Raw genomic sequence first — 19,657 nt, forward strand, 5'->3', positions numbered from 1 at the left:
GGGCTGTAACAAGCTGCGGGGTCATCTTTTCCTTCTCACTCAGGAATGATCCTGTGCCCAGAGGCATTTAAGGAAATGTGTGAACTACTCCCCAGACACAAGGGAAAGATGGCAACAGCAAGTGTGGCGATAAATCCTGAGCCATCCCATTGCACGTGGATAGTGGGACAAAAAGGGGAAAAAGGATGAAAAAGCAGTTCCACCACGGTAACCCACACATAGTTACCCACACCCCCTATTTACCTCTGTCATGTTAATTATGTTAGAGAGATGACTCTGGGAGGGTCCAGATGCCAAGCCTGAGGACTTCAGGTCATTATCATGCCTACTGAGAGGTACACATAAACCCCAAGAATAAGTGAGGCTGAAGGAGGAGGACACCCTGATGTATCTATCAGCTCTCCCTGGGAGTCCCACTCCTCCCCAGCCCATCATCCTCCCCATCCTCCCTCCCGTGCAGGAATGCAGTGCTGCATTCCTGCCTTAATGAAGTTAATATTGCTGGAATGTCAACCTGCAGTGTAAGCCTCCATCTACAAAAAACAAAGAGGTATTTCCTTCCACAGCCCTACATGAGTTGTGGGGGGTTTTCTCCTTAAAGTGGATTAGTGGTGAAACTTAGAGATCTTTTGCCAGATGCTAAAACTGTCCCTGGTTTGAAAACAAGCATCTCTACCAGAGATGAAGGCACCAAACTGCAGCACCTCAGAGCAGTGCTGTAAAGGACAGTATAGAAATGCACAGATGGCTGCCTTTCCAGGAAAGAACATGTCTAATTTGTGGATCTAAACAGGGATGGAGACTCAGCAGGTACAAACTGTCATTGCTTCACTGGCCTCAGCTCAAGGACAACAACTGAAAGGTACTAAGAAGCTGGCTTAGAAGCACACATGCAAATACGCACCCACCCACCTGCAGGTGCTGACATTGTGTTCATGAATCTCATCTCAGTGAGCTTAAAAAAATATATCAGCTTCTCTTAAAAAGGTTCCCTCAAGTATGTGGGAACAGATACCAGACCTGGGAGAACATACCAGTGCCCTCCAATCCCAAGAAACACATCTGGACAGCCAGCTAGTCTGCAGTAACACAATTTACACATTTCTTCCAATTTCAGCTTTTAAGAGCCCTCAAATTAAATGGAAAGTTTATGCTGTAAAAATCTCACTTCAAATTAAGCAGTCACCAGAAATGCAAACATTCAAGCGCTCCTACTCTGGAAAATTAACCTAGCACATTTACATGTTTAAGCAAACATAGGACGTTCATTGCTGCAAAAAAAATAGCGGGCCAGGTCTCCAGTCAGAAAAAAGTGACACAGTTCCAGCGAGCAATGTAGACTTACAATAGGCATTATTTACACTGCAGGCAAAACGGGAATAGAAAATTACAGCTGTAATACAGGGTCAGATCAGTTCTGAGTCATTGTTACTCTAAAAGCCATTATTTTGTATTAACCAGTGCCTCCCCGTTCCATTTTTTTAATGAAAGGTAAGTTCCCTGCAGAAAAGGTAAGCAATGGTGAATGCCCATAACCTGCTCTCCTGAGCCCATTTGGGCTAGGAGCACTGGGAAATTCCACAGAGGTAAGTCCTGTCCCACCAAGAGGCAGAGCTCAGGCCCCACTGGCAGCCAGGAATGTCCCATTAACTACTCAGGTTGAGTCAAGCATATTTTAACTATTTAGATAGTCCAGAAGATCAGGATTCAAATAAAATATGAATTAGTGTAAAGCCAAACTTTCACACAGCAAGCATTTTCTACCTTAAAGAGAAGGGAAAAAGGTTATCCTTGGCTATAGTGCTTAACTTCTCCCAGATGCTGCAAGAAGCCTCGTGGCAACACCACTGTTTCCCTTAAGAGGTAACAGGAGAGAGATCAGGAGCCGAACAGAGGGATGCTGGGGTTAGGGGAGAGCTAAAGCTTAAAAACAGCGCTCAAAAATACCTCACAACACATGCTGTAGACCTCACATAACCCGTTTAGCTTCCCTGAATACTAGTGTGGATTTTTTTGTTTGTTTACTGAAGAAGAGCTGGCTACACGCTCCTTTTGCTGGTGGAAAGTACACGAATCCCAGGTGAAAAGGGAAGAACCACAACAGAAGCTGGAAATAAAGCAAGGGAGGTCCTGGCAGAGGTCACTTTACCTGGGATGGACAGAAGGTACATGGAGGGAAGAACGAAAGGAGGCAACATCAAGAAGCCCAAGGTCATATGGCTGTTAAGAACTGTTGAGGTCTGAACGCTGAGATAAAGGCTCAGTCATTCCTGACCATGGATAGGTACTGCAGGAATTTTATGTTGGCACCTCACAGCTGGCAACAAGCCATGCCCAGGCAAAGATCTTTGGACTTCTCGCAGAGTCACGGGGGATTCTTCTGCACCCCAACAGCTGCAGAACCATTTCCAGCACTGCTCATCCAGAAGCAAACAAGGCCCTTGCAATTCTTGGGCAGGAGAGCACTTGGCTGGATGTTGTACTGGTGCTGAAGGAGAAACAACTGACAGGTACAGGCAAAAAAATGCCTTCTTAGGAGAAGACCATGCAAGTACTTCCAAGGAGTCTTATATACTTTTTGAACCCCTGAACCCCTACAATTCCCTCTAGGTGGCATATTTCTGCACGTTTCTTATGTTGCATTTAAGTTATTTGAGGTATCAAAGTCATTATAATAGAGCTGTATCTTCAGTTAGAATACAAAAGAAATTCAGAAGGGAGATGCAACTACCCAAGCAGATTTAAGGGAGGAGAGGCAGAAGCAGGGATAGTGGGGAAGGACTGGGGTGTAGAAATCAGAGGGTATTTTTGGAGAACTTCTGTTGTCACCTATCTTAAGAGACCCTTTGTTAGACTAGATACCCACATGATATGAAGATAACATGGTAGCATATTCCATCCATGAACTTCAGTGCTGGAGGATACACAGATGCAGAAGAGTTAACTGGAGCCAAAGTGGTCTTGGCAGAGTTCACCAACCTCCCTGCTAAGCGTGTGCTGGGAGGCATGGGTCTGGCAAGATGAACAGCCATAGCTGTGAAAGCTGAAGGATGATCCTGGAGGCAGGGGAGCTCCAAAGGGATTTGGTTTTGTTAGAAAGCCAGCCTGACAAACTGAGAAGAGGACACAAAGACAGCGGCAGGGTGTAGGGGCTGCAGGCTTGCTCCTTCCCAGTGGAAGGCTTCCATCTGCTTGGGTCAAGCAAAGTTTGCTCCTAGAAAGGAGAAGCCCAAGATTCAGGATCGCAGGGATCTGGGTTATAACAACAAAGGAGGCCTGGCTGTTCTTCGTCTGTTGACAATCAGTTTTGCTTTAGAAGACTGAATTGTGTCCCTGCGTACTCTTTCTGATAAGAAGAGGGAAACCTTCCACAGGGCACTAGATAAGGCTGACCCTGCAGGAGGAGCTGCAATATATGACCCAGCTGCTGAAGCCTATGGAGCCCGCTTGAACCTGGCACGGTTGCAGGGTCTTTCACTGAGCAAGCTGCAATGAGAAAATATGCACTTCAGCAGCAGCTGCACACAAGGTATAGCCTGCTTGATGACCTGTGACAGAACTAGAAGAGCAACATGTCCCAAGCTTTGTGCCTACATACACTCCTGAACTTAATTTTCAAAGGGATCAAATTCTTATAGATGCAACCTTCTCCCTCCCCTCCAATACAGTTGGCTGAATGGGTTTTTGTCTTGAGAATAAAAAAAGCTCAGGAGCAAAAGGGGTGAAAAATTCTATTCTGCCACCTTTACTGTTATCTTAAATCTTGAAGCTTGCCCTCAGCATCTCTAACAGTCAGAACTGAAGGCAATGAATGCTGGAAAACATGCTCCAAGATCTAGAGCTTAGCTCTCATAGCATTCGCGGCTTGCAGTTTGCACAGCACTTCGTGGTGCTGTTTTCATTTTTGCCACACTTCGGGGTTAAACTTCTGTTTACGATTAAGGAGCCCAACCTCTCCCCCTCACACACACACTTACTACGAGACTAGCTGAGCATTAGTCTATCTGTACAATGTCTGCAGGTCAAACGGGCTCCTAATCCAGATAATCCACCCAGTGTGATTGGTTACAGTTCTGTAGAAATCCCTTAATTTTCATTCTCTTGCCACTGCTGCCAGTCAGGGTTTTGTTGACAAATTAGCAGCAAGGTAATGGGTACAGGTGTATTAGAATACCTTGTTTTGCGTATGGAAGCATCACGCTGCCAAAAATAAATACACTCTAAGAAACCAGGAAATATAGCCTTATTAAAACAGGGTAGTAGTTTCTTTTAAAAAAAAAAAGACATCTTAGAGCTGCGGCATGAGATGTGAAAGCATGATGCAGAAGAACACTTTAGTCTGAAATGCAGAGGTTTCCTCTCCATTTTTTCAGACATCTAACCCTCCCTTGCCTCACAGACCAGCCCCACGCCTTCCCTTCGCTGCAGGACATACACCAACTTGCTGCCCAGCCACGGCCCAAGCAGTTGACTAAAGCACCCACAAGACAACTCTGGGCAATGCAAAACCTACCCAGGCCTCCCCACAACCTGACCAGGCTGCTTCCCTTTCCTGAGATGATAGCTTGCCGTGAAACCAAAAACTCCTGAGAAGCAGGCAATGCCTTAAAGGCTACTTCCAAATGCCTGAGATGGAGAGTGCTACATTTGCAACAGAAACAAGACCTCACCACCGGCAGCAAGGGAGATGATCACCAGTCTGTTGGCCAAAATGGGGTAGTGGGGGTGGGAAATCAAGTTGGGGAACAGAAAACCAAAATAATTCCTTTGCTAGAGCACTACAGTCATAAATCTGGAGCTATTTTAAAAACAAAATAAAGAAAACTCTTAAAACCCACTGCGCAAGACTCCAGCCGGCAGCTTATTGGACTCTCACAGACTCAAGGTAGGGACCAGAGGAAGCAATAACAAACAGACCAGGTTTGCTCCCTCTCTCGAGAGCGGGCTGCAGCCTTCCCTGTGGCTGCGGCCATTCAGGCTGAGAAACTCACTGCTGACACTTCTCTGTTGTCCGGCCCCGGGAGTTTCTTAAACGGAGGCACAAACAAAAATAAATCTCATCCAAAATCGTGTCACCCGCCTGGGTGGCGGAGGGAGACAGCTGTCTGGAGGAGTCAGGGTGCGCACGAGGAGCCTTCAATTAAGCAGCTTTACAAAGTGAGCTACAGCAAGCAGGAGGGAGGAATAGTCAGGAAAACAAACCAGGGGGGTGGAGAGAGGGAGGTTAATTCAGGCTACTGGGCTCCCACAACTTTTCCTTTACTTCCCCTCCCCCCCCCCCCAAGAGCTTTGTGAAGAATTAGCTTCTCTAAAAAGGAAGAATGCTTTTGTGAAGCGAGAAGATTGTTTATGTTTAAAGCTATGGGCAAGGTACTTTAAGGTCTAGTCAGCACAGCTTTATTATGCTCTTTGGGTTGGGGCAGTTATAGTGCACTTCCAACCCACTGAAAGGCATCTGCCTCAATAGGGTATTTTGGGGCCAGAGCCCCTCTGCTTGACCAGGAGAAGGAAACTGCTCCACGCAAAAGGTGGGAGAGAAGGAAAAAGCAGAGTAAAGAAAATATGAAACAAGATAAATATGAAGGGGAAAAAAGTGAAAGAAACATGAGGAGAAGAGGTCCTAATTCCAAGAAATGGGAATGAAACTGCTCTGTCTTACAGGGGAGGACAGGAGCTCGAATTTAGGCCAAGATGTCCTGCAACTGGCATAGGTAAAAACTGGCGTTATAAGAAGGCGGTGGAAGGGGGAACTCACAGGGACACAGTCAATTGGTGAAAGAAGTTAAGAGCATTCAGGTCTTCCTCACATAAAAAGAGCCCAACCCTGCTGGTTTGAATGCACAGATATATTTGTTAGCTACCAGTTTAGTTACATTGATGGAATCTCTTGGAGACTCTACAAACCTTATGGAGATAAACAGCTTACATCGGTCATAGCGCTGTGCTCAAAAAACCAAAAAGCTCTTAGAGAATGAGAGCAGGAAGGAAATGAGACAAGTAAACCTAAAAGAAACTATTTTATCCCACCTACTTATAAGGCGGCAAAAGAAACTTTATTTAGCAGGACTCATAAAAGACTGTTCTCATTTCAATGAAACAGTAACTAGAGTTGTAATAAATAATAAATAATGTAATAAATAAGAAAAATCTCCATGCTTTTGGAGATGTGGGGAGGCAGGATAAGGAGGACAACAGATCCATTTCTAATTACTAAGAGTTGTGGAGGTGTGCCAATGCGCACACCGTCCTAGAAATGTAATATCTCGTATCAGTTTGCTCCTTTAAGGCATCATCTTACACTGTTCCCTGGCCAGTGCTAAGCTGTAGGACCAAGCAGACTCGACTTCAATGCACGGACTAAGTTTTGTACTTCCCATGCGATATTTCAAAACCCAATGTCCCACACACATACATTCAGTCCCCTTGAATCATTTGAGTTTCCTCCCCCTGGTGCCACATTCTTTGCGTGTGACTTCAGAAGATAAGCAAGGCTTTCAGCCCCGAAGTCCTTTTAAAATTCACCTCCTCTTCAACTACTGACAGTTTTGAATTCAGTGACAAATATGTTGGCTAGCAACTCGGCTACAGGAGAGAAAGAAAACCCCACAAAGAGGTGGAACATAAGAACAAAGAGGTAGAACAAAAGACCCCCCTTCTCCCAATTTGTCTGCCCACATACCAAAGATCAAAAGAGCTCCCGAGAAGCCTGTGCATAATCTACATACTTTGTGACCTTATTACAATCAAATTCCCCGCAGGCACGGCCGCTGTGTATATATGCACACACTGTAAATACACAAGCGGGTCTGTGGACGTTTGCCAAGTCATTTGCTCCGTGTATTGAGTTTGCTTACTTTTAACAATGCTGAGGCCAAAGAAGTGAGGCTCTTTAATCTTCACTAAATCACAAACTTGCTGAAAGAGCTCCTGTCCGGTGGCTTTGACCTGAAAGAAACAACCAATCCAACATTACAAATGGCTCACACACCTAGATGGAGCAATTCTTCTTCACATTGGCCAATACGTTTTTGGGTACCACAGCAAAGAAAAAAAAAAAACCATAGAACAAGCTTTGTTTTCAGTATTATTATTGCTATTATCACAGAATAATAATGAACATGTTTTTCTCCCTCCTTCACAGCGCTGAGAGGCTCAGCTCGGCAAGACATAAATTTAAAGCTTCCCATCTATTGGCATCTTCATATAAGAATTTGGAGTGCTGCTGCAGTTACCTACCAGGCTATTTACAGGTGGTCTTACAGAAAGTGTGTTTGCAATCACAGAAGTGAAAATACTACTCTTGGCAGATTTTTTTTTTTTTTGAGAGGTTACGAGAAAAAAACAAAAGAGAAAACTTTCATTCAGGAGAACTAAAAACAAAAGTACACCAACAAACCCAAGGTTGCATGGTTTGAGCAGAAATAGCTCATGGGTGAGATGAGGTTGCTCGTACCCCACACAGAAGAGCTTGTTCTGTCCCCTGCTGACTCCTGGTCACACAGCAGTTAACATCATCATCTTCTGAAGCTGTCACCAATGGCCTGTAAGCGCTTGCCATTTCCATGCCACACCGAGACTCTCTGGTACCCCTGCCCCCTCTAACGCTGTGCATGCACTGAGGAAGCGCTGGGGAAGCGGAGCTGCCACCATACGCTCCCGCAGGGGACCACAAGCTGGGTAGTAATTGCAAGCACGGCACAGGGTAGGAGAGCACCGTAGCACAGCTACTGAATGCACTGTGCTAGCAGGGCTGCTCAGAGCACAGGCTACTCCAGCAAAAGCATGATTCTGGCTACCTGGATGTGTACTAGGATCGGAAAATTCCCCCACTAAATGTCCTCCCACCTATAGCCTCATTTCCCCCTGCCCCATCACACCACCCCAGGAGCACAGCCAGCCAGCCACAGGCACAAACAAAACCCCCCAGGCCTCCAAGGCATAGGGGAAGGAGATTTGAGCAAGAGCAGGTGGAGAGAGCAGAACACCACCGACACAGACAAGCTCAGCTCAGCCCAGCCCTGGGTGCTACCAGCTGCAGCTGGAAAATGGGCCAGAACCCCTGAATTTCATTACACCACTGCTGGACATGTAACTGCACTTAAAACGCAGATTAGCAGCAGCAGGAGCAGCCTTCCTGGGGAGGGACAGTGCAGGGCTACCTTCACAGCAGCAAAGATGATGGGGCAGAAGTCGACTACTGAACTCTCCTACAAACTAATCACCGCCATCAAACTAATCGCCACCGTAATTCTTCAAACCCTTTTATTGCAGGTGTGCCACAGTCCCCAGAAACCAGCCGCGCTACCCTCCCTGCCCCAGGATGTATCATGTCACTAGACAGGGACAATGGGAAACTGGAGGTCATTTAAGTACTCATTTTCTTCTACTTGACAAGGCGTCACTACCCAGCCACTCACTACCACTTCACTGGGAGCTCTGAAACCCGCGCTACGCCAATACACACACGCGTGTGCGTACAGGTGCTTTGGGAGGGGAGGAGGTAGTGCGCAGTTCTGGTAAGATCCAAAACCAACCTGGGTCTTGTTATGGGTGTCCGTGTGAGATGGCACCCCTACAGTCTCACACCTAAACACGGTATTTGCTCAGCCACCAAGAATGCGCGGTTGGAAGGGAAAGGTGGGCACAGATTTGCCTTCTTTCTCGAGGAAGCAAGCTCTGAGCATGTTCTCCTACCTGGGAAGGACTCACTAAGGAAGAGGTGACCTACCCATAGCCAGAATGGTTATATGCATACAAGAGTCACTGGCAGCACAGGGCTCCGTGTAAAAGCTACATGATCGATTTTGTAAGTGGCATGCTTTCACACCTAAGGGGAAAAAAACTGCTTTAAGATACTTAGTTCAAGGGAACTGAGCACTTCAATGATTTGTGACACTCAGCTCTAAAGCAGCGATTTAACCAAATTTCCTGCACAGCAGGTATATGAGCTACTACCTTGTCCATTCTCCTTACCAAGTTTTACTACCAGCCTTCAAGGCTATGCAATACCAATTACACCTGCAATCGCTGTTCCCTCCTCCTGCCTTCCCCTCTCCTCAAAGCAACCAACATTACCCTCTGCATTTTTCATCTGTGAGCTTCTCTTTGGCCTTTCCTCCCTTTGCCTATGGTTCCTGTGCCAAGTTTCATCCCAGACACGCCATGAATCATTCGCTCCCCTGATAGTCAGCTTTGCCCTGTGTCAGACTCAGGGCTTCTTTACACATGAAATTTAGTCCAAGTGAATTGAGTGCAAGTTTACAGAAGGTAACTGCTACTCCAGGGTCATTCTGTGTGCAAATATTCACATGTATTTGCTACCTATCTCTATTTTTCTTGGTCCATATGCTTTAAAGCATCATCTCTCCTGCCCACAGAACAACTGAAAGACTTTGTACCTACGCTTGCCACTCACCATCACACAGGACCTCACCAGACTTCCTTCTCTCCAAAACTTTCTGCGAACACTCTCACCCTTCCTCCAGCAGCTAGGCAAGGAGCAACATCTGCTGTAGCAGCTTCTGAACTACCGACACACGGGTAGCGTGACTGCCTGTCCTGCTCCCCTTGTTGGCAGAGGGACCTCCGCTAACGTAGGTCCCTCTCCCTTATTCAGCTGCTATGGCCCCAGAAAATTTTCAGAAACCTAGTCATAAAAACTAGTTGATACTGATCAACAGGTTCAAAACTATCAGGGAGATAAGCCACAATGCTGGCAGATAAACCAAGTTGAACAAACTGGATACCACTCCAAGATCTTTGGTGCAACCTATACAATTTTTAGTCTCACCATTCTCCCTCACAGCCTGCTGAAGCTCCCTGGTGCTCACACTCCGCCTCCCCACTGGGGCTGCCTGGAGCAAGACAGGCTGCTTTGCTCGTGCTCTGACGCTCCTTCTCCCCAGCAGAATCCTCCCACTTCGCCCCGCCATCCTCGGGGTGAGCTGCAGCACCCACTAGTTCTCCTCACTGCTCTGCTTCTCCTCATGTTCACGGTTGGCCCCAGGAAGACAATTTTCCTCATCACTATCCCCTCAAATTTGTCTATATATCCAGAAAGGTGGACACCAAAGTTAACTAAGAAAAACCGGATTAGGGGGGAAAGAGACTTTAAAACCACTCCTGCTCTTCCCTCTTCAACAGCACTATCTGTGAAGGGCATAAGAAAAAAACCATTTTAAAGTGCAGGCTTCAATCTACATGTGACCACATAAAACACACACATATATATATAGGTAAACTCTTATCTGGAAGGGTGGAATTTGGGGGGGGGGGGGGGGGGGGGGAAGGAATTACCTACATAAACACTGTGCTTATCACCGAGAGGATCTAGAATTTATTCTGCTGGAAGGATAACCATTCCTGCCTACCTCACTGAGCTGCAAGCTTGTTTAGTATTTGCATTCCACACTGAAGAGGTTAAAAGGCTTTGGAAATCTTAAGTAGTGGCATTATTATTCTAATAAATGCACAAAGTATCATCTGTGGTTGTGCTAATTAAATTTGGGTTTTACCAACATCACTAGAAAATTGCCTTGATGTTCCTTTTAAAAAAAAAAAATATCTCCAGCTGCAAAATCTTAATTCTTGTTGTTGTTTTGAAGGGGTGTTGTGGTAAAGACAGCAGCCAAATGCAAAGATGGTTTTGGTGACTTGCCCAGCTGTAACAGGTCATGTTTCACTCTCTGTGCAATTAGGACACAACTGTGCATTGAAGTCTCATGTTTTGGCCCAGGCAGCTATTCCCTTTCACACACAGGCATTTCCACATACATGTTTTCAACTTCCCTGCCAAAGCAAGGGGAGCAGAAGCGAGGAGGAAAAATGTCTTTCAAAGGGCTACCGAGGGGTGCTGGGGCAGGGACCCCTCTGCAGGACAAGGTGGTGATGCTCAAGGTGCCCCGACTCTTTGGAGGGGTAGCAGGCAGGAAGGGGGAGACATGGCAACTTTGCTCCATCCTTACCAGTGCTCAATGTGAAAGACCATTTCTTATGCTTACTAAATACCCCGGAGGTATTTAAAAGATGTGTAGATGTGGCACTTAGGGACATGGTTTAGTGGTAGACTTGGCAGTGCTAGGTGTACGGTTGGACTCGATGATCGTAAGGGTCTTTTCCAACCTAAATGATTCTATGGTTTTGTGATAAACTGCAGGTATCCAGGATTTACTGTATGGTCTAAGCGTTGCCTAAACTTAATATGGTGGAGGGTGACCTACAGCGGAGAAAGAGCCATATGGCCAGCTGAGGAGCAGTGATGGCATCATCCCTGCCAGCACACTGCTCTCCTGCACACCAGTCTGCACCTTCCCCACAGCAGGGCGGGCTCGGCTATCTCGGATTTTTAGCCTCCATGATAAAAGCTATAAGAAGGTGCGATTTAGGGGCAGCTGCCAACAGACCATTGCCCAGGCCCATGCACCTGCCACCAAGAACTTACTTAAATCACCATTTGGTGGCTTGCATAAAAGCCAGCAGGTTGCAAAAGCTTTCTGGGGTGGTAGATGGGCTCGGTTGGGACCAGTAACCTAGAAGCAGAGCGCCCCAGATTCTGCTGTTAAAGCCTTGTTCCATGCAGCCCTCGTGGCCGTTTCAGTTAAGGATGCCACGCTTAAGCACAGCAGGTAGGAAAATTCCTGCATGGATTTTGAAAATTAGTATGCATAGTTTCAAAAGCCACCGTTTCAATCAAGTGCTTAAAATAACAGTTCACCTCAACGGTCTTCTCCCCCTCCCCATCCCAGAGGGGGGAAAAATCCCCACCCAACACAAAGCAAAACCTCCGCAGCCCACACGAGTGCATGCACACGCTCACAAGAGAGCACTTATCTTGGAGGCTTGCTTGGCGTCTGACTGTGAAGTGCCCCTGTCAGCTCAGTTTCTCACAAGTTCAAGGAGCAGCCGGCGTTGCTCGAAGAGGCACCGCACCACGGTGGACACCATGCCACGCTGGACTGCCAGCTCACCTGGCTCTGCTGTCACTTGTGCACACACACTTTGGCATTTGAAGCGGTGATCAAAGAAATGAAGCGACTTACCTCTCGGCTTTTTTGTGTACAAGTACTCAAAGGAGGGAGAAAAACCCTCGATGGTTGTTTACTCTGCCTTAGTCTTTGAAGAGATCTGCAGACTATCAAAAACCAGAAATAGCCAAAACGCCAAAGAAATGGGCATGTGTTGGGCACGCTTGGTAAGTCATCAAGGCACTTCAGGTTTGATTTTGTTAAAAAATTGCTAATTATTAGTGGCAAAAACACAGAAAGAATAAAAAAGGCAACAACAACAGAAAAAGATAAGGAACTGTGCAAATATGCTGAAGCTGCCCAATTAGAAAATGGAGCAGCAATTACCCTAAGCTGGCTAATAGCCTTTCGGTCAGGAGACCGGCACCAGGCCTTTGGGAGAACAATGGGAGCTAACAAAACTGAACCGCAGCCGCGGTGCCCGACCTCCCGGCCACTCACCCCAACGGCGAGGCTGAGCTGCTCCCGGGTGGGCAGGAAGACGCAGACGCTCCGGCTCTCTGGCTGCATCCTGCTGGCCAGCAGCACCCTGCTCATGGTGGGCAGCTCTGTGGGGGCCACGGTCTCCTCTCCGGGCAAGCGTCAGAATCCCTTCACCCCACACACCTGCCAAGAAAGTGAGAGCATCAGTGCCATGCTCCTGCTGGCGCTGGGAGCAGCCCGCAGCATCTGTTTGATGCGGTGTTTTCCTCATCACTGTTTAAGACAAAAAACCCCAAAACCTCATGCTTTTTACGACACAGCAGTCAATGTTTCCACCAGCATCACAGCACAAACCAGGCACAGTCAACCCTTAAATAGCCCAAGACTCCCAGGAGAGTACCAGATGGCAGCCAGGTCTGCTTAGAATAACAAGCCAGACTCGAGGTTTTGAGACGCCCGTAAGTGATAAGGCAGATGACACCACAGACCGCTTCCCAAAAATGCCCCCGAGGGAAGGGAGAGCGCCCCGTCCTCCTTCAGCCGGGGACCTCGCTCTTGCCCAAAGCAGAGGTTTCAATAAGCCGTCAGCAGGCACGTGTCGCTGCAGTGGACTCCTCCTGAGCTGTCTTCCCCTCCTCCCTGCTCCTAGTCCCTGGGAAGCTGCTGAACCCAAATCCTCTACACCTCAACTCAAAGGAGGACGTGGAACCACTTAAACTCGCAAGACCAAGAGGCTGTTTTGTACCTTCTGTGAGACGAGCACTGCCAGCCTCCTCCCAAGGGCTGAGCCCAAGCTGCGTGAGCGTCTTAGAGCTGAAGTTACAATAACAACAGAAATAAGAAACAGATTTCCATTTTATGCCCAAAAGCACAGCAGCCAACATCGTCTTCACATTATAGCTAGGTTAGACACAGTTTGCTCAGGAATTTGTGACATTTTATTTACAGCCCTCTGCTCTGACCCTCTCCAGGGCAAGGAAGCATCCCAGGGCACCTGATGAATCAGGAAGGAAGAGGAGAGGCTCCTCAAGGTTAGCTTAGGGATCAATGCCGACAGAGACCTGAACCAGCAGGATACCAACGGGTTATGGGGCCCGCTCCATCCCTGCACAAGATTTGACGCAAGCCAGCAAACCCTGGTTGCCCCAAAGTCACCCCGGCACGACTCATTTCAGCCAGCAACACCCGGACACCCATCACCGGTGCAGCAACAAAGGTGCTGCTGGCTGATGCCTGCCTGCAAAGCCCCCTGTGCCCCTGGGGATGGGCATGTACCCCAGCAAGGGCAGGCACATGCGCCAGCTCTGGCAGCGCTGCCCTTTCCCACCACTGGCAGACCAGGCTGTGAAGGGATGCAAGGGCTTTTCCTTCACCCTCCAAAACGGATTCCAGGATGAGCATGTCATGTTATGCTAACACATGTCATACACACTGATATGTACAAGTTTTCAAAGCATTTGGTATTTAAAGTCATGTTTGTCCTGTTTCAGGGCACAAACATGGCAGAATCCAACTCTCGTGTGAGAGATGGAAAAAGCAAACTGCCACGGGAGAGCAAAGTACAGCGCAGGAAAAAACTCGGATTTACCCCGTCCCTTCAATTCCGTGCTCCAACATTACAGTGGGTTTTTTAATCAAATACAACAAAAAGATCTGTAAATATCCTTTTGCAAGTACAAAAGCTGTTCCATACACCTCCTTCCCTGAGCCAGCATATACAATGCTTCTTAATAAAGCATTTTTTGATACGAGTTCTTTATGTAGAACATCTCTTATGAGACAGAAGTACAAAAAAATTGCATTTATTGTATTAATGAAGAGGGAGTTAAAGGCTATTATTATTATTGTTTTCCAAAATCAGAATTTAATTAAACAAGAAGTTTTAAAAAGATTGCTCTGAATTATAAGCAAGCAGGAAAGACACATTTGACTTTCTGGGACAAGTGAAAGCTTCTATTAAATGAAATATTAAGAGAAAAACTCTGATTTATCCTCTCTTATCAATATAATTACACTGACGAGCCCTCCTGTGCTCCAGGCTACACACTACTAACAGCTGTATATAAATTACAGATGTCTGCAGAATGACTCGAGGGCAACAGATCACTGCTATTATTGCCAGCTGATGTCATATGCACCATAAACTGTATCAACAGCATAAAGACCTTGTAGTACGAGCTCAGGCTGTCCAATGTAAGGAGGTTTGTCTTAATTGTCAAACCGCTGCCCTGGCTGGTACACTTTCCCACTCGCAAGGGGAGATCACGTTCAGCAAAGACACTCACGCGGCTCATAAAAACTGAGAATAAGACAAAGAAGCAACCATGAAAAACATGTGCACAGAGTTTTCTGTGGATAACTGAAGAAACTGAATCCCGCTCCCCCATAGCCTCTATAAAACAAAGCTTCTGGAAAGCTTTTCCTCTGGTCTCACACCTGCTTTGTCCATTCGAACGTTTAGGAGAGCAACTGTGGATGCCAGGAGCAAGGAAGTGAGAAAGGACGGGGAGAAGGTGTTTTTCTTCTTACGTTTTAAGACAAACAAGCTTTTGGATCCTGCCACAGCAGGTAAGAGGTTAAAGTAGTAACTTCCTTAATCTGAAAGGGGAGGTCAAACACAAGCCCAGCTCAGCCTTCTCTTCTTTAGAGGTATGTTAGGATGTGATAAACCATAATGAATCATTAACTTGCTAGCACTGCATGTTTACACTTTTTAAAAAAAAAAAGTTGTGAGCCAAGAGTAACTGCCCAATGAAAACAAGTGGCCAGAAGGAATGCTCTTATTTAAACATACACAATTTCAGGCTGCCCATATGCCATTCTTTTGTTTACCACAGATTCCAACCTCTTAACCTCAATTAAACCCTAAAAGCTCCAGCAAATGCACTGCAGATGAATTAATAAAGGCTGAAGTCAATCATCAGCCCATGGGACACCACAGGTTATTTGGTTTTGTTGTTTCGTTTTGGTTTTTTGATTTTATTTTTTTAAAATAACATCACTTCATGTTTCAGCTCCCAAAGAAGTGCATTTTGAGATGTAATTGCTTGGTCAAAGGCCCCGCAGTCTATCAATGAAGTGGTCAAAGCCGCCATTTATTTGTATTCTTCTGGTATCAGTCAGGAGGCTTATTAGTGCCAAAAGTGATGGCACAGCTTCTTTAGCACTGTTTATTTTACCTAAACACACGTCCAGCGAAGCTTTGGAAAACACGCCTGTCATTAATTTCAAGACTCCTCTGATTAAACAGCTCACAGCCATAAAAACTCATTAAGAAAAACCCTAATCCTTGCCTGCTCTCTCCATGGCCCCACGAGCTGCCTCCCAACACCGGAGATGAACCTCTGCACTTGCTGGGTCAAGCAGTAATTGCTGAGGTTTGCCCCAGCAAGAGGGTGAGTGTCGGAGCCCTCCGAGGGAGGAGGAAGAGGAGGCTGTTTGCTTCAGTTGGCGCGAGGACGGCTAAGCTAAACCACCTCACACAGCCCATATCACAACAGCATGAGGATGACCTGCCACCTCTGAAATTGGGGCTACGCCACGGCCAGCCTGTCTGGAAGCAGGTCTCATCCAAAGAGCACGCGGGTTAGCGTAGCCTTATGAGCACTGCTATATCTTACACTTCAGTTCGTGGGACCACAGCAAATTGGGTCCTAATGCCGAATTCAGCCTCTAGGTCCTGCCACAACCACATCTCAAGGGGATAAAGCAAACAGGTGAACGAGCAATCATGTACCAACTCAAAGCAGCAAAACAGGACAAAGTCCTCCTCTATCGAGACAAAAAGCACAGGTAATTCTGTGCTTCTCTCAAAAACACCTGGGAACATGCTTTGTAAAGTTTATTAAAGTAAAACATCTTAGGAAAGCTAGTTTTGCCAGAGATGACAGAAAATGAGCATTTAGTATCTTCCTGATGAAACCTTACTAGAGTGGCCCTACAGAGTCCCATCAAAACAGAAACATTAAAACTCTTCTTAACATTTTCCAGACATTATCCAGAGATGTCTTAGGCTTCTAAGACAACTAGAATCTTAGGCTGCAGTTTCACAATCAGCTTAAGCAGCTTTAATCAAGGCAGTTCTGCAGCAAGACAGACAGACAGACAACTGCCTGGAAACAAATCTGCCTTTGGCAGCAACCCACACTTGGGCTGCCTCGTACTCATGATGAAACGCAGCCTTAAAAAAAGGAGAATCCCCCTCACCTTCCAGGTATTTTGTCCCCTCAGAGGCACACTGCAGGGCACCAGTACTATCTGCAAAACAGAGTAATAAGGAGCCTGAGCAAATAAAAGATGTAATGATGGCATATATTAGCCTTTCACAGCAACTTTAAGACCCCCACCCACCTCCTTTGATGATCCCCTGAGATGATGAAAATTTCTCTGGAGAGATGCATCAATCAGGAGGGAAGGAAACAAAAAGTTGCTTGTCAGGGCTGAAAACAAGACTGAAGCTAAATATCTCTATGACACAGCGGCAAATGATGTGAAAAGTGCCTCCTGCAACCAACAGCCAGGACAACTAGGTCGTGCCTTGCAGCAAATTCCCAGAAACACATTGACTTTTCAAATGCATCTGCCTCAGCATCACGCCAGGACTAGCATGACATGTCCGAGGGCAAGGATGCCACAAGGAGGTAAGGCACTGAATTTGGTGTCCACACACTGCTTTTGGGGTAGAATACACACCTGCCTTCAAACACGGAGCCCTGCTTAGTAGGAGGCCCCTATTCAAAGCCATTGAACGAGGAATACCAAGTCACCTCGCAGTCACTTGAGTGCTCTGAAGGACTGGATCCCAGAATGGATGCAGCTTGGCTACAGGACAGATGCAACACCAGAGCAAAGACAACTGGCTTTCAGTCTATAGACGTGGGAGATGCAACTGCAGCAGGCCTTCTGCATCTGCTAGCAACAGCTGTCAGACCTGAGCGCAGTCCTCTCACAGGGACAGGACGTGGGCCTGGCTCCCCCCTTTCCTTTAGGACTTTCAAAAGGTACAATGGGAGATGCCTCCAAAAACTCCAGGGCTGTGGAGCCCTAGCAGGCTTAGCCATCACCCTGTACCTTTTGGGACAGATGGGGAAATCGCCGAGCATTGGTCTTGAGATACCAACTACCATCCTTCCTTTCTTCCTGTACAAGCAGCACTCCCTGGTGACACCAAGTTTTAACAATAGAGAGAAAATTTCTTTCTCGTTAGTCTTCATTGCAGGATTAGACACAGCTTAGTTAGGCATGACTGCCCAGCCTCCACCTTTGTGCTGTGAAGTTTTCCTGCCTCACGTCAGGCAGCACGAGTGAGTGCTAGAACATGAAACGTGCTCTTGAGTTTGTAACCTTTCTGCTCGGTACCCCCCACAGTGTGGCCGGTGTGCTCAGGAAGAAGGGATCTCACGAAATTCCTGGGGACACCCATTCCTAACCTGGGACCATGCTGCAATGCTACTCTATCTGCAAGCTACCCTAGTCCTTAAGCTCAAAGATGGGGGACAATGCTCCTACCCAGGGATGGCAGGGTTCTCTGGTAGCCAAGTGAAAGTGACTCATGTTTTTGGGCACACATCAGACCTTACTGCTGCTAACTGGCCCCCAAGGAGAGGCAAAAGCCTTAGCTGAAGACAAAGCACCAAAGGAGGTGCTCCTACAGTGCATGGAAGCGCAGCGGCAGGGCAGCGGCGGCAGGACCATGTAGGGTGGCTGCCACGCTTCCAGCTGGCTCTCCCATGGGATGCCAAAAGCTCCTCAGCAGTTTGCTCCCTGTGAGGACAGCCTAGGATGAATCATCTGGGCTTAGTCTTTCCCTGAAACCAAAATTGAATTCAGGAGCCTTTTGAGAGGAACAGACAATGAGTATTAAAGGCTCCAGGCAAAAAGGGACAAATTAGGATCTCACAGGGACTAAGTTTTTCCATCTTTGAATTTTTGCACACAAAAACATAGCACCTTTTAAAATACATTATTTTATCAGAAGCATATACAAAACTTAGCAATGTACACACTTAAAACATTACCCAAAGGGTAAAGTCTGTGGCTAGAGCATGCAATTCCTCTCCAGCATGCTTTTTTTTTGGGGGGGTGGGGGGGTGGTGGTGGTGGTATGTGCAAACATTTTCTTGCCAACATGGGAGCAATGGATCAACTGATCCTGCCCTTTCGTTGACTGGTAAAAGTAGTAGCATATATCCTATCACATCTGACTATCAACATGAAGTTTCTTATTACAATGAATTTGTTTACTTCTGCATAATCTGTTAATGGCCTTGTTTGTTGACTTCCAATCACCTGTAGGGCTTCCTCATACTTCATAAATCAAGCGCATTAATTGAGTAGCAACTGAAGGTGTTGACTGGCATAGGGAAATGCAGAAACATAAGAACGAACCAGCAGGACACGGGACAAGGTACAAGCCAGCCTGAGCATCCACTACACCTCGCAAAAGCGGCTGCAAAGGAAGCCTGCTCAGAAGTGCAAAGCTCTGTTTTCTCAGCTGGATGACCAAGGCAGCATTGCATGAGATCTTGCAAAGGTTAAGGGAAGCGAATTGCTTGAATAGCCATTCAATAACCTCAAGCTTGCTGTCGCTCAAACATATGGACACATCTCTTCTGAGATGGACCCTTACGGGATGCTCATCCATGGGCATACATATGCAGACCCAGGAGTGCAGTAAAAAGAACGCCACAGTCAGGTACCTCAACGCGAGGACACCAACAGAAGATGCTTCAGTTTGGAGCTCCCGTGCTCACCCTGCACCCTTCTGGCAAGGAGTGTGCAATCTTTACTAAGGACTGTTCATCTTTGGTATCTATGGGAAACAGCAGAGGGAAAGCATAAAGTGCTCCAGCAAGGTCTTTAAAATAAAGGAGAGTGAGGCTTCCTTCCCGGCCGCTGTAACTGTCAGGAAGCTTAGGAAGCGCAGGGGGAGCAGCAGCAAGACCTAGTCTCTCTACTGGCAACTCAGGAGGGAAGCATCTTCCTACATCATGCAAATTGCAAATGCGTGAGGTCTCGTGACCCAAAAGCCTACTGGTTCATTCTCCAAATAGACACATATTCCTTTTTATTAACCAGGTAAAGAAAAATTGGCATACTTCCTCAGAGGAAGGAGAACGTCCACTGCTGACCTCATGGCATCTTAATCACCATCTAAATATTCAGATCAACTAGGCAGCTTCTATTTCAATTTGCTTCGAACTTTTTCCTCC

General features: G+C 46.7%; 1 protein-coding gene across 5 annotated transcripts in view; it reads right to left on the reverse strand.

Annotated features, from left to right (window-relative positions):
- The window catches only part of FRMD1 (FERM domain containing 1), a 65,482-nt gene that overhangs the window by 42,682 nt on the left and 3,143 nt on the right, over window positions 1-19,657 (reverse strand). For 4 of the 5 annotated variants that reach the window (XM_064445612.1, XM_064445610.1, XM_064445608.1 and 1 more), the window contains exons 2-3: window positions 12,465-12,629; window positions 6,855-6,945 (exon numbers count right to left, since the gene is read on the reverse strand). In XM_064445612.1, coding sequence (XP_064301682.1) covers window positions 6,855-6,945; window positions 12,465-12,560 — 187 coding nt within the window. In that variant the 5' untranslated portion in view covers window positions 12,561-12,629. Of the gene's footprint in view, window positions 1-6,854; window positions 6,946-12,464; window positions 12,630-16,652; window positions 16,704-19,657 lie in introns of all 5 variants that reach the window. The other variant, XM_064445609.1, reaches the window with a different exon arrangement.

Source organism: Phalacrocorax carbo, chromosome 3 (assembly GCF_963921805.1).
Source record: "Phalacrocorax carbo chromosome 3, bPhaCar2.1, whole genome shotgun sequence".
Lineage (NCBI taxonomy): Eukaryota > Metazoa > Chordata > Aves > Suliformes > Phalacrocoracidae > Phalacrocorax > Phalacrocorax carbo.